The sequence below is a fragment of the Arxiozyma heterogenica genome, assembly GCF_036370985.1.
Source record: "Arxiozyma heterogenica strain weizmannii chromosome Unknown scaffold_5, whole genome shotgun sequence".
In the NCBI taxonomy this organism is placed as follows: domain Eukaryota; kingdom Fungi; phylum Ascomycota; class Saccharomycetes; order Saccharomycetales; family Saccharomycetaceae; genus Arxiozyma; species Arxiozyma heterogenica.
Window position 1 is genome coordinate 1,109,484 of NW_027042658.1, and position 14,159 is coordinate 1,123,642.

Genomic DNA, 14,159 nt, shown 5'->3' on the forward strand with positions numbered 1-14,159 from the left:
TTGAACACCCTAATACTCTGTAGATTGAACTTGAATGTCTTAATAATAGCCAATTTTTCTTTCAAGAAATAATCTACTTGTGCCTGCAAAAGTGAATAAAAGCATTACACACACACACACACACACACACACACACACACACATATATATATATATATATATATAGCAAACTTATTGGCCATTAGGAAGTAATCTTTATCTTCATATCTTCAATATTTTTTTTAGTAGTAAACAAAATAACAACCATTGTGCTGGTCACTCACAGATACATATACATACTTTGTACAAAAATGTCTTCCGAACAAAAAGACTTCCAACAAGTCACTGAATCTACTGCTTCTAAGACTTTTCAGGCAAATCCATATGGTCCTAACCCAGCTGACTATTTATCCAATGTTGACAATTTCCAATTAATTGATTCCACCTTAAGAGAAGGTGAACAATTTGCTAATGCCTTCTTCACTACCGAAAAAAAGATTGAAATTGCCAAGGCTTTAGATGATTTTGGGGTTGACTATATCGAATTAACTTCGCCTGTTGCATCTGAACAATCTAGAAAGGATTGTGAAGCTATTTGTAAATTAGGTTTAAAGGCCAAAATTTTGACTCACATCCGTTGTCACATGGACGATGCAAGAGTTGCTGTCGAGACAGGTGTCGATGGTGTCGATGTTGTCATCGGTACTTCTAAATTTTTAAGACAATATTCTCATGGTAAAGATATGAACTACATTGCCAAGAGTGCTATTGAAGTCATCGAATTTGTCAAGTCCAAAGGTATTGAAATTAGATTCTCTTCTGAAGATTCCTTCAGAAGTGATCTTGTCGATTTATTAAACATTTATAAGACTGTTAGTAAGATCGGTGTAAATAGAGTCGGTATTGCCGATACTGTTGGTTGTGCTAACCCAAGACAAGTCTATGAATTAGTTAGAACCTTGAAGTCTGTTGTTAATTGTGATATTGAATGTCACTTCCATAACGACACTGGTTGTGCTATTGCCAACGCTTACACAGCTTTAGAAGCCGGTGCCCGTTTAATCGACACTTGTGTCTTGGGTATTGGTGAAAGAAACGGTATTGTCCCAATCGGTGGATTAATGGCTAGAATGATTGTAGCAGCTCCAGATTATGTCAAGTCCAAATATAAATTACATAAGCTTAGAGATTTAGAAAACTTAGTTGCTGAAGCCGTAGAGGTCAATATTCCATTTAATAACCCAATTACTGGGTTCTGTGCTTTTACACATAAGGCTGGTATTCATGCTAAGGCTATTCTAGCTAACCCATCTACATATGAAATTTTAAATCCACATGATTTTGGTATGAGAAGATATATTCATTTTGCAAATAGACTGACTGGCTGGAACGCTATCAAATCAAGAGTGGATCAATTAAACCTAAATTTGACAGATGCAGAAATCAAAGAAGTCACAGCTAAGATCAAGAAGATGGGTGACATTAGACCACTGAACATTGATGATGTAGACTCCATAATTAAGGAATTCCATGCTGAAATAAACACACCTACGTTGAAACCTAAAAAGACTAGAGCTGATGAAGAACCTCTTGATATTGCAAGCAAACCCGCTACCAAGAAGGCTAAAGTGTAGAAACCATTTCCCACATTGCCTCATTGTTAGCCAAAATAGCATCATTATATATAGATACAAATAAAACAAAGAAAAACCGAACTGTCACGTATTATTTCACCTTTTTATGGTCGACGAGTTGTATAGTATATATATCATAATCTTATCCCCCTATTCTCATATAATTCCAAGTATTTGGAGCTAGAATCTAACTTCTACCTTTGACATCATTTTTACGTAGCTTACAGGTGCACTCAATTGGTACATTGTTGTTCTCCAATTAGAGCAAAATTTCGAATCATCATTGCACAAGTGTTAAACCAATCAGATTGCTTTTATACAATTGCCGACAATTTTTCACAAAAAATACAAAAAAAAATATCTAGAGACCATAAATGCGATATCAAGCTCGGTGTACGAAAAACCCCGCTAAGTAAGAAATAAGAATGACACAATTAGGCATTAAGTTTACCATAAGTTATACATGGTAGAATAATTGCTTTTGCTTTTGATGAATTTCCTATAGAAGGACATATCCTAAATGTAACTTTACATTACCTAATTTTCTTCAAAGATCACTTTATTATACATAGCATCTAAGAAATACTTGACTAAGACGCTAATAGATAAACAAGTACCCTTAAAAGGCAAATTATATATTTTGAATCACCAAAAAGTTAAAAGCCAAAAATAAGTATATAAAACGAAGTGTTTTCTATTAAACAGAAATGATAAGCCGTTCCAACATAGCACAAACAGTCAAACAAACACCAAGAGTGATGGGTATTGTTAGAAATTATACTGTTGGGACTTCTGAAGGTTCTACTGGTTCTCACAGAGGTTTTGGAGGTGATTCATTTACTAAAAAAGAAAAGGCTAACGAAGATTTCTACATCAAACAACATGAAAAAGAACAATTACTTAAATTAAAAGAACAATTAGAAAAACATAAAGCTGAACTTAAAAATATAGAGGAACAACTTAAAAATATAAAGAAATAAATTGTGATATAGGAATATTGTAACCAGATAAATGCTTTTATTTTTATTTATTTATGCTTATTAATTTCAAAAGTCATTGATTTTTAAATATCGATCCAAGTTGTTTGTAAACTGATAATATTCCTCTGGAAATTTATTTTCTCCCTCCCTCCCTTTTTATATTAATACCATGAAATAACATCTGTATCTCTATGTTTATAAATTGACATATTCCTCTTTATAATTATTCGTTTTTTCTGCAAATAAAATAAATTCTCCTCATAAAAAACAATGTCTTTGATACATATGTATATACGTTACATTTCTAGATATCCTGTTCTATTGTGTTATTAATATCGACAGATATTTTATGCACTAGCATTTCATTAATTTCACTCAAAGTTTTACTCTTTTCTTATGCTAGAGATGTTTATAGCTTGTTTTAATTTCCACTTCACATTTTCCCCTTTAAAAAAACAAACAAAAAAAAAAGAAGTTTCAAGGTCTCTATAGTGATGTATTCGGACTTTGAGTACGACCACGCTACAATTTGCAGGACTGTTTTTTATAGCGCTACCATCCCTACATGTAGAGAAAAAGTAAATTTTTCATAACACTTTTCACTTAAAAACGTGTTTTCATATATTCCCAAAAAGGAAGGAGAAATAAACAAACTCTCACCAATAATCCATTATGAGGTGTATATTGTGTTTGTAAGAAAAAACACACAAATATTCCAACTAAAACTTACAAATTTATGAGAACTTCAACATTTGCAATGAAATGAGAAATAATTTATTCTAACCATTTTTAGTTCGTGTACAGTAAATTTGTTCTCTATCCACCATTAACTAAAACACCTTGTAGAGGTGTTAATGTTTGAAGCGACTTTCTATGTGTGCCCCTTGCAAGCACTAGTTGTGTGTATGCTGGCTCCTTACTATGGGCTCCTGTTTGGCTGTATCATGACTAGACTGTATTGCCATATCAACTTATTATTAGAAGTTGGAAGTGTTATGCAACTACATTAAAATATTGTAGTATTAGAGCAGTGTTTCTTGACAATCGGTAAGAGAACCTTCCAAACCCAACCAAAAGTATACATACAGAAATGTCTGACGCTATCATCTCTTATGCTGCCTTCATCTTAGCTGATGCTGGTTTGGAAATCTCTGCTGACAACTTACAAGCTTTAACCAAGGCTGCTGGTGCCAATGTTGACAACGTATGTTAATTTTTTAAATAAACAATCAAAAAAAAACCAAGATGAACCAAATGAATAAATCTTATGTGTAAAAGTGCGAGAAATTACAGGTTTTGACGAAGTTTAATATCCTAAAAGTATAATTTGTTGTTACATTGATCTTTATGTTGTATCAACTATTTTGAGGCGTTGTTCATATAATTTAGTTTATTTTGGTATACGCAAGAGGGATTTAAAAATACTGCCACAATAAAAATCAATGCAAAAAGATATTATAGATTGTACGACACTTGTATCCAGATATTGTACACATATTGATTGTAGTTTATTTCAAAGAAAGAGAAAGAAATATGCTTATATGATTTACTAAGAAAATGTCATCCACAGTTAAATTATCAATAATTAATGTTTCATAAATGTGATTTGTCATCTTTCGATAATTTTTATTCATGAAAAGATTTTTCATATCATTGTTTGAATATTGCTTACTAACAAATATTATATGGAAATGACTATTCTCTTTTTTTATGTTGATTTTTTTTTTAAAAAAAAGTATGATTTTCCAAAACATATCGATTAATACATTTTATGTATTTATTGTTTCACTATAGGTCTGGGCTGATGTCTACGCTAAGGCTTTAGAAGGTAAGGACTTAAAGGAAATCTTATCTGGTTTCCACAATGCTGGTCCAACTATCGGTGCTGCTTCCGCTGGTGCTGCTACTGGTGCTGCTGCTGAAGCTGCTGCCGAAGAAGCTGCCGCTGAAGAAGAAGCTGAAGAATCTGATGAAGATATGGGTTTCGGTTTATTTGACTAAACAAAGAAGTATCTTGTAAGCATTTATTTTTTTGTTTATCAAATTCGCCATATTCTATTCTTTTCTGTGTATGAATAAGTATATATATATACCATTTTAATCCAATATAATATCGTAACCATTAAGATAATAATAGGATATGTGGGGAGGAGCCTGTTGTATTTTAATTGATTTTATTGTTTGAGGGATACCTTTTTTTTCTTTTCTTTTTCTTTTTTATAAAAAAATTGAAACCTTAATTAATGGTAGATATTATCGCTTTGAACTACATCACAACAACTACACCTACACTTAATCATATACTTTCTCCATAATATATAAATGTGTCCATATTTTTATACATCATGGAAATTGTATGGAATCTTTATTGCAACATTTGTTGTCTAAATCTTTTTATTGTTGGATGATTCAACTTTGATTTAATCATCATCGTGAACAAAAAATAGAAAAAAAAGAAAAGAAAATAATACAAATAAGGAGGAAAACGCAATACCAAAAAAATACAAAGAGAGAACATATAATAAGAAAAGCCTGTGCATAGTGAGTGTATATATATATGTACAAAAGGATACTGAAATGCATTCGCTGAAAGATTCTAAGGTTTATCGAAGTTATTGTATTTTTAGAATATAGCATTATAGATAAAGGTAACTCGGGTAATCAACTGCATTTTTCTTAAGATGGTCAGAATAGGTCATATGGCATCATATTTCATGCCGTTATTCTGTTCTCATAAACCGCATATTGTTAGTTTAGCGGTGATCGTTACTGGAACTACATTTTCTACCTTTTATTGGATGTCAAAGTTGTTGTTAAGTGAATATGATGATCCCTTAATGTTTAAACCGAATTCTCAAGACTATTTTCGATCCTCATTATTGGGGTTATTCTCCCCATTTTTATATTATTTCATTAAAGTATTTCTTTTGAATATAAATAACACATTTGTTATTGGGAATATAATAACTGATTTTTTAATTAATGATTGGTTTATGTTATGTCTTCTTATCATGTTGGCTTACCCTCAATTACAAGAACCTATACAACATTCTTCTGCAATTATTGTAGATAAAAATTCTTCATTGTTTTCAGAACATGATAATTCTATGGAACAGTGGCATATTATCCCTAAGCAATCATATATTTTTGGAGTATCTTGGAGTTTAGGAGAATTAATAGTATGTCTTATTGCAAATGTATTTAATTATGAAGAGACTTCACCATTAGAAAATAATGAATCTATTGAAGTCATAAATCCTAATACAGAGACTAGCTTAAATCCTGATCAATTAATCGACAGAAAAGAGATCACTTTAGCTAAATGTGTTGGTTTGAGAAGAAACTCATCTTCAATTTCTTCAAATATTTACTATAATGAAGTAGAACCATTGTTTCAACCAGGTCAAGCATACAATAACATTAAAGGGTATGGCTCAAATTATTTGTATGATGCAAGTAATAAATTAAAATCATTCACCAATGTTATTATGGTAGATCCTATCGATAATTCCCTAAGGTTTTCCTCCTCTGATATCGAAGAGGGTTGGTGTCACAGACATTCTCCAAGGCCGGCTTTAGAATATCGTTATGGTTTCATTTGGATCAAATATACATCAAGTGAATCACAATTTCCATCTTTTTCTGATGTTAAACTGTATATAGAGTTAACCTCTTGGAAGGCGATTTTCAAATCCTTGTTACAGTATGGCTTAATATTATCCATGAATATCCTATATATAGCAGGTCAATCCTTTCTTTTATCCATTTATTTCATATATGTCCGTGGCCATGAAAGATTGTTCACCAAGATTGTCAATTATTTTGGTAGTAAAAATATTGAGGTTTTTTTATTGGTACTTATAGTTCCGCTGTCTATTATTAATCTTTGTATAAGTATTTTCGTGTTTCTATGCAATGATGTCTTGGAATGGGTAAACTTACAACTAATAAACCAAGATTTGAATAATATCGAATACAGTTTCTACCCAAGAGTATATCAAAATCATCATGTATATCTACAGGACAGTAGATCTAGTCAATCACTAAACTTAAATGACTCGCAAGCGTCCACCATAATGTATCCAAACTTCCCACAAGAACTAAATGGCACAACAGAAAAAAGAAACAGGAAGAAGTTTACTGAATATTATAAAAAATTACTCAGAAAATGGGAAAAAACAGCCATTCACAATGATTTTATATTGACTAACGTAATAATATGGAGTATGTCACTTTTCATTATTGGAATATTGAGTGCAGTTAAAATTCCAGCTATAAATAACTAATATTCAGGTACCTCAATGTAATTTACACACAAATTTTATACAGCAAATGAGCACCGCCTTATCAAATTTAAATTTAATATCAAATTTGCTTATATATTCTTGACAAACATATATATTAAGTTTTACATACTAGTTTATATTCAAGATATCATTGAATTTTTGGCATTTTCTGTCCCTTTATTCAATTATTTTCAGTTCTTTATATTTGCAGTATTTGTTGTCTCAAATATTATACGGTATATCTTCGCGGATAAAACAATTTCCAAAAAGTAATTCAAGATGAAAAGCAGTGATATAAAAACAGGGTAAAGGAAAAGTTATAACCACAAGGTTTTACAGACTAAACAAGCAATTTCCATTTCTCATTCTTATGCAATTAAATAAGTATATAAAGCGTTCAAGATCATACTAATTAATCCATTTAAACAGGTTCTTATTTTTGTTTCGTATCATTTAAGTGTTTACTTTTTGGTAATTTAAGTGGTTGCATACACAATATTAAACATATATAATTACGCAAATAAAAGGAAGCAAACAATTTTAATAGTTTTTATTTCGAGTTACAAATGATCGACTTTAATACCCCATTACTTACAGTACACAGTAATACAATCTCTAGGCAAAATAAGTTTGATTGGGAAACTGCCAAAATTGATATGCAATATGTTCTTTATTCATCACCTGTGAATGTACTGCTAGTCTTTGTTCCCCTAGGAATGGTTTGGGGTTTTTTTGAGCTATCAGAAAAATGGTTATTTATCTTCAACTTTTTAGCTATTATTCCTTTAGCTGCCATATTATCATATGCTACAGAAGAATTAGCTGACAAAGTTGGAAACACTTTAGGTGGATTATTGAATGCCACATTTGGTAATGCTGTTGAACTAATTGTTTCAATTATTGCTTTAGAGAGAGGTCAAGTTAGAATTGTACAAGCATCTATGTTAGGCAGTTTACTGTCAAATCTGTTATTAGTACTTGGTTTCTGTTTTGTACTTGGTGGATACAATAGAGTACAACAAACATTTAATCAAACAGCTGCACAAACTATGTCATCGTTATTAGCGATTTCTTCTGCTTCTTTGTTAATTCCTGCTGCATTTAAAGCTACGTTACCTAGTGGTAAAGAGGACGAATTAATTGACGAAAAGATTTTATCGTTATCAAGAAGTACATCTATTATTTTGTTAATTATTTATGTTTTATTTTTAATATTCCAATTAGGAAGTCACCAGGTTATATTTGAACAACAAAATGAGGAAACTGATGAAGTTATAAGTACGTATTCATCTAAACCTAAGCATTCTTTAAGTGTAAAATCCTCCCTTATTTTTTTAGTGACATCTACGGTTTTAGTATCTATCTGTGCCGATTACTTAGTAGGAGCTATTGATACTTTTGTTGTTTCCACAGGGTTATCTAAGACATTCGTCGGTCTTATTGTCATTCCAATCGTCGGAAATGCAGCAGAACACGTTACTTCAGTAATGGTAGCTATGAAAGATAAAATGGATCTTGCTCTTGGTGTTGCCATCGGATCTTCCTTACAAATTTCATTATTTGTCACTCCTTTTATGGTTCTTTTTGGATGGTGGATTGATGTTCCAATGACTTTAAATTTTTCCACTTTTGAAACTGCAACATTATTCATTTCCATATTTCTTTCCAATTATTTAATTTTAGATGGTGAATCTAATTGGCTAGAAGGCTGTATGTCTTTAGCCATGTATCTATTAATTGCTATTGCCTTTTTTTATTATCCTGACATGGAAAACTTTGGTCTTTTGTGAAAGACTGTATAAGAGTTTATTGGACAGCTACTTTTACCTTCGCTACTTTGAGACATTTTTATATACCGCTTATGTTAGACTTATGAAGCATTATATGTATAATCTACATTTATACTTTTTTTTGATTATTCATTTACGTGTATTGTTATTTATACTCTTAGTGGACTGTTATAATCACTACTTATTTCTATTAGTGTACAACAGAAAAGTCTATAGTAGTATAATCAGTATCAAAATCAAAACAGAGACAATTTTTCTAAAGAGTTAACCACAATGCTCTTCATATATCTATATTATCAATACTAAACATAAAGTTTTGTAAAGTACTCTTATGATAGTTATTGTAGAATTATAAACTCCCATGTTCAATACTGAAAAGCATCCTTTTAGATGAATTAAAAACAACTGCTTTTAATGCTCCACCTTGTTTCACAACAAAAACTATCTCTTTTTATTTCAATTTTGCCAACTAATAAGTAGAAAACCCAGGATTTTACCAGTATAAATGTCTCTCTACTCATCAGTTTATTTGTTTATTTACTGTTCTTTCACCTATATACAAGCAGTTAACAGCAGCAACAGTACCTCCTCGAATAAATTTAACAATTGATCTCTTTTGTTTTCTCCAAACTGTTTCCTATTGTCATTCCTTTTTCTATTGTTCTGGCTTGCTAATCAAGCAAATATGACATTTAAAACAATAAAAATGCTGAACTTGTGCTTGGTTTCTATTGTATTTTATTTTTTCATTTTCATTTATTTTTTTTTTTTAAGATCTTTGCAAAGTTTCTTTTAAAGAAGACTCGACAACATTAATAACATAACAAAGAAAAGAAGACTAAGAAGAAATTGAACTATTATGAAGTACGCTGTAAGGACAGGTATGGATTTAAAAACAATTTTTTTGTTTACAATTCAATGTTTAGCTGTACTGATTAAATGAATAGTAAACTAAACACCCACTTTTTCTCGACAAATATGGCAATATAAACTAGTTTTGACAATAAACTCTGTTAATTAATAACATCATTTAAAAAATAATCTATAAGATTACTGTCTCTGAAACTACATATATAAAATACTTCTTATAATTTAAGTGTACTTGCTTGATGGTAGAACCTTTTTTCTTACAAATATTGAGTATCCTCAATTTAAGATAGACGTCACAAAATCCAATTCATAAAATTCAGTTCTAAATACAAACGTATCAGAAATGTCGGACTATGAAGCTTTGCAAATATTCAATAGACAAAGAGTTAATATAGATATGATCCATTTTCTTTCAGAATTGACAACATCCATTATAAAAAAGGTCAAAGTGCGGGAGGGGATTTGTTCTAGCAAAATACCTGCTTTAACTAAATTTATCTCTACTTTGGTAAATAATTCAAGAGTTGGTACATCTATCTTAATGTCTACTACTATATACCTAAATAGATTAAAAAAAATTTTACCAGATAATATTATTGGTATGGAGACTACAAGGCATAGACTTTTCCTTGGATGTTTAATTATAGCAGCAAAGACATTGAACGATAATTCTCCAATGAATAAGCACTGGAGCAAACATTCAAACTATCTTCTCTCAAACGACGAAATTAACACTGTAGAAAGAGAATTGTTAGTATATTTGAAATGGAACGTAATTTTTACTACAAAGGAATTGATTCTCTGTTTAAAGGAGCGATTTTTAGTGCCTATAAGATTGCAAATGTATAAAGATATTCAAACTATTTCTCTAATGAACAGTTCAGTATGCTATAGTAAACCAAAAACTCATATGAAAACCGACATCTATCATCATCAACAATACAAAAAATCACATAGTAATTCCATGGATTCCATATCTTCAATAGTATCTAAAGATAGTGTTGATAGTTGCTCTTCTAATGCCAGTTCTGTTTTTTCAAGTAATGATAAACAAAATATTCTAACATCACATTCTCAATCACAAATATACATAACCAAATCGCCAAGTAAAGGCCCTATTTTACGTCATATATTATAAGTTTTTTTTACCAACACATAATGTATGGGGTTTTGTGTCAATTAATTCTTTTCTCTGTTCATAGTGCTACTTTTCTCTACTCTTTGTATATTATATTTTGCATATATATACTTCTTTTGCATATTATTTACAACAATCTACATATGATTATATTTAGATAAGATATTCAATTCAATTTTGTAATCAATAGTACATTATAATTGTAATTATAATAAGTTTTTATTTTAAAAAGATGATCGGTTGATATATAATTTGCTTACAAAATATGCCAGGATTCTGGAATACTTTTGAATTAAACTAAGGAAGTATTATAAATATGAAAATGAAAAATAATGAAAACTACTGAAAGGATAAAACAAATCATAGATAGCTTGCTACATAATATCAACTAACTGTATAAGTCATCCTCTTCTTCAGCATCAGCACCAAATGTAGCACCACTAGATGCAGTTGTGTTAGTATTGGTTGATGAAGATTCAGTACCTAAAGCTGGTTCACTAAAGTTGAAATTACTGAATTGACCTCTAGAAGCTTTCATTTGTTGAGAGTATGCTTCATAACGACGTAATTCAGCGTCTGAAACAGAACGCTTGGCAGTCTTCATAGCCTCAGCAAAATGTTCTTTGGTAATGAATGGAACTGGATCTCGTTCATCGATAGACTCCTCCTCTTCTTGTTTAACACCTTCTCCATCGGTCATATCGACATCTTCTTCATTCTTAACTTGTCTTTCAGCTTCTTTCTTTCTTTGTGCTTCAATAGAATCCTTGATAGCAAATTTAGCAGCTCTTTGAACAATGTAAGATAAATCGGCACCAGAGAAACCTTGTGTGGCCTTAGCGATAGCAGATAGATCTAGACCTGGTTCCAATGGAGTCTTTCTTAATTGAGCCTGTAAAATGGATAATCTAGCTGGCTCATCTGGTAATGGAACATAGATCAACTGGTCTAATCTACCTGGTCTTAATATAGCAGGATCGATTTGGTCTGGTCTGTTTGTAGCACCAATGACAAAGACGTTCTTTTTAGCGTTCATACCATCCATCTCTGTTAATAATTGATTAACAACTCTATCAGAAGCACCACCGGCATCACCTACAGAACCACCTCTAGCCTTGGCAATAGAATCCAATTCATCAAGGAACACCACTGTTGGTGCTGCTGCTCTGGCTTTGTCGAAGATATCACGAATATTAGATTCTGATTCACCATACCACATACTTAGTAATTCTGGACCTTTAACAGAAATAAAGTTGGCAGAGACTTCGGTAGCCACAGCTTTGGCCAATAGAGTTTTACCAGTACCTGGTGGACCATAGAATAAGACACCCTTTGATGGTGACAAACCAAATTTGGTGTATTGATCTGGGTGCAAAACTGGGTATTCAACAGTTTCCTTTAATTCTTGTTTAATTTCATCTAAACCACCAACATCATCCCATGTGACATTGACACTTTCGACGACAGTTTCACGTAATGCAGATGGGTTAGAGTTACCTAATGCGAATCTGAAATTATCCATGGTAACACCTAAGGAATCTAACACTTCAGCGTCAATGTCGTCTTCTTCCAAGTCGATCATATCCATCTTTTCACGGATCTGTTGCATAGCTGCTTCAGAACATAATGAAGCAATATCAGCACCAACATATCCGTGAGTTTCAGCAGCCAAAGTTTCTAAATCTACATCGTCTGCCAATTTCATGTTTTTCGTGTGGATACGTAAAATTTCTAATCTACCAGTAGCATCTGGAATACCAATATCGACTTCACGATCGAATCTTCCAAATCTTCTTAAAGCAGGATCGATGGAATTAGGTCTATTTGTGGCAGCAATAACGACGACATTAGATCTGGCTTTCATACCATCCATAAGAGTTAGTAATTGGGAAACAACTCGTCTCTCAACTTCTCCATTGGTCTTGTCTCTTTTTGGAGCAATAGAGTCAATTTCATCAATGAAAATAATAGCTGGGGCGTTCTTTTCGGCTTCTTCGAAGGCTTTTCTTAAATTAGATTCTGACTCACCAGCCATCTTAGACATGACTTCTGGACCATTAATCAAAAAGAAAAATGCACCAGTTTCATTAGCCACAGCTCTAGCCATCAAAGTTTTACCAGTACCAGGAGGACCATACATTAAAACACCTCTTGGTGGCTTAATACCGATGGCTTTAAACAATTGAGGATGCCTTAATGGCAATTCAACCATTTCTCTAATTTGAGCCATTTGTTTACGACAACCACCAATATCGTCATAACCGACTTCATTGATATTATTTTCTTCATCTTCTCTGTTGATTGGTTCACCTTCCCAGTGGATCACGGTATCTTGTGCAACGACTGCGTATTCTTCTGGTTCGACATCTACGACTTTGAATTCAACCTGTCTCATCCCACCTCTAACAATGAAGTGATCACCTTTTCTAACAGGTCTATAAGCTTCCACAAAGTAAGGTTTTAAGAAAACATCGAATAAGTTACCTGTGATACCCTCGATAGTATCTGCGATAGGCAAAACAGAGATTCTAGTAGCATACTTGATATCAGGACAAGGGTGAACAGTTACCAAGTCGCCTAATCTGATTCTTAAGTTGTTTCTTACCACACGGTTGACTCTGCAGACACCATCTTCCAATTCATCATCGATTAAAACGATTAACACTGTATCCTTTCTTTTTTTACCTTTCACTAAAACAGTATCCCCCCTAAACAATTCTAATTTATCCATTGTATTAGAGTTAATGGCAATGACAGAGTTATCATCGTTGGTGGCATCATCCACTAGAAGAGTGTTTGGTTTCTTTTTTCTTCTTAAAATTGCAGTAGCAGTAGAATCCTCGACATGAGGTTCAGCCCCAGAGGCGTCTAAAAGTGGTTTATGATGATGATCTTTACCCATTTGAATTTATTTTTTTAAAAAAAAAAAAGAAAAAACTAAATTAATTTATTTTAATATAACTTAGTTTAGTTTGATTTCGCAACTAGAGAAATATATCTTTAACGATTGAAATATCTTAATTTCTTAAAGCACTTTATTTACTTATTGTATTGTGGATATGTTTAAATCCAAGTATAACTGTGCAAAGGTACACAAAAAGACTTAATCGAATAGAATTTAATGTGTATGTATGTATGTGTGTATTTATTAATTATGGGTGTAACCAAAAGACTATGTAGGTATGTATATCGTATACACTTTACTTTTACTGCATCAAAAAAACTTCTCTATATCTAATTCCTTGTTTTTTCCCTCTTCCTTGCTTAGAAATGTCAGTCAAAAAGAGAAAAATCAATAGAACTTTTACCATAGACAGCAGTAAAACCAAAATTCATTCAATATTTCTCAATTTTAACAAAAAAAAAAAAAATTATTGCCACCCGTTTCCCCCCGAAAAAACAAAAAAAAAACATGCAAATTCTCGATTTTCCAAAAGAAAAAAAAAAAGAAAAGAAAAGCAAAAGAAAAAGGGGAGGTGGAA

General features: G+C 31.8%; 7 protein-coding genes across 7 annotated transcripts; 6 read left to right on the forward strand and 1 right to left on the reverse strand.

The window, feature by feature from the left end:
- Positions 1-290: 290 nt before the first annotated feature.
- PWA37_004303 (uncharacterized protein) lies at positions 291-1,613 on the forward strand (the record flags this gene model as incomplete). The annotated part of the gene is made up of 1 exon (XM_064860794.1): positions 291-1,613. One exon carries the CDS (start codon positions 291-293, stop codon positions 1,611-1,613), a length of 1,323 nt encoding a protein of 440 aa, XP_064717811.1.
- A 707-nt stretch (positions 1,614-2,320) lies between these two features.
- On the forward strand, positions 2,321-2,593 carry PWA37_004304 (uncharacterized protein; the record flags this gene model as incomplete). Its single annotated transcript, XM_064860795.1, has 1 exon — positions 2,321-2,593. The coding sequence occupies one exon, from the start codon at positions 2,321-2,323 to the stop codon at positions 2,591-2,593; it is 273 nt and encodes a 90-aa protein (XP_064717812.1).
- Positions 2,594-3,683: 1,090 nt separating this feature from the next.
- RPP1B (ribosomal protein P1 RPP1B) lies at positions 3,684-4,594 on the forward strand (the record flags this gene model as incomplete). Its single annotated transcript, XM_064860796.1, has 2 exons — positions 3,684-3,797; positions 4,388-4,594. 2 exons carry the CDS (start codon positions 3,684-3,686, stop codon positions 4,592-4,594), a joined length of 321 nt encoding a protein of 106 aa, XP_064717813.1.
- Positions 4,595-5,274: 680 nt separating this feature from the next.
- Positions 5,275-6,879, forward strand: AIT1 (Ait1p; the record flags this gene model as incomplete). Its single annotated transcript, XM_064860797.1, has 1 exon — positions 5,275-6,879. The coding sequence occupies one exon, from the start codon at positions 5,275-5,277 to the stop codon at positions 6,877-6,879; it is 1,605 nt and encodes a 534-aa protein (XP_064717814.1).
- Positions 6,880-7,445: 566 nt separating this feature from the next.
- On the forward strand, positions 7,446-8,669 carry VCX1 (Vcx1p; the record flags this gene model as incomplete). Its single annotated transcript, XM_064860798.1, has 1 exon — positions 7,446-8,669. The coding sequence occupies one exon, from the start codon at positions 7,446-7,448 to the stop codon at positions 8,667-8,669; it is 1,224 nt and encodes a 407-aa protein (XP_064717815.1).
- A 1,213-nt stretch (positions 8,670-9,882) lies between these two features.
- PWA37_004308 (cyclin family protein) lies at positions 9,883-10,677 on the forward strand (the record flags this gene model as incomplete). Its single annotated transcript, XM_064860799.1, has 1 exon — positions 9,883-10,677. One exon carries the CDS (start codon positions 9,883-9,885, stop codon positions 10,675-10,677), a length of 795 nt encoding a protein of 264 aa, XP_064717816.1.
- A 388-nt stretch (positions 10,678-11,065) lies between these two features.
- Positions 11,066-13,579, reverse strand: CDC48 (AAA family ATPase CDC48; the record flags this gene model as incomplete). The annotated part of the gene is made up of 1 exon (XM_064860800.1): positions 11,066-13,579. One exon carries the CDS (start codon positions 13,577-13,579, stop codon positions 11,066-11,068), a length of 2,514 nt encoding a protein of 837 aa, XP_064717817.1.
- Positions 13,580-14,159: the final 580 nt, after the last annotated feature.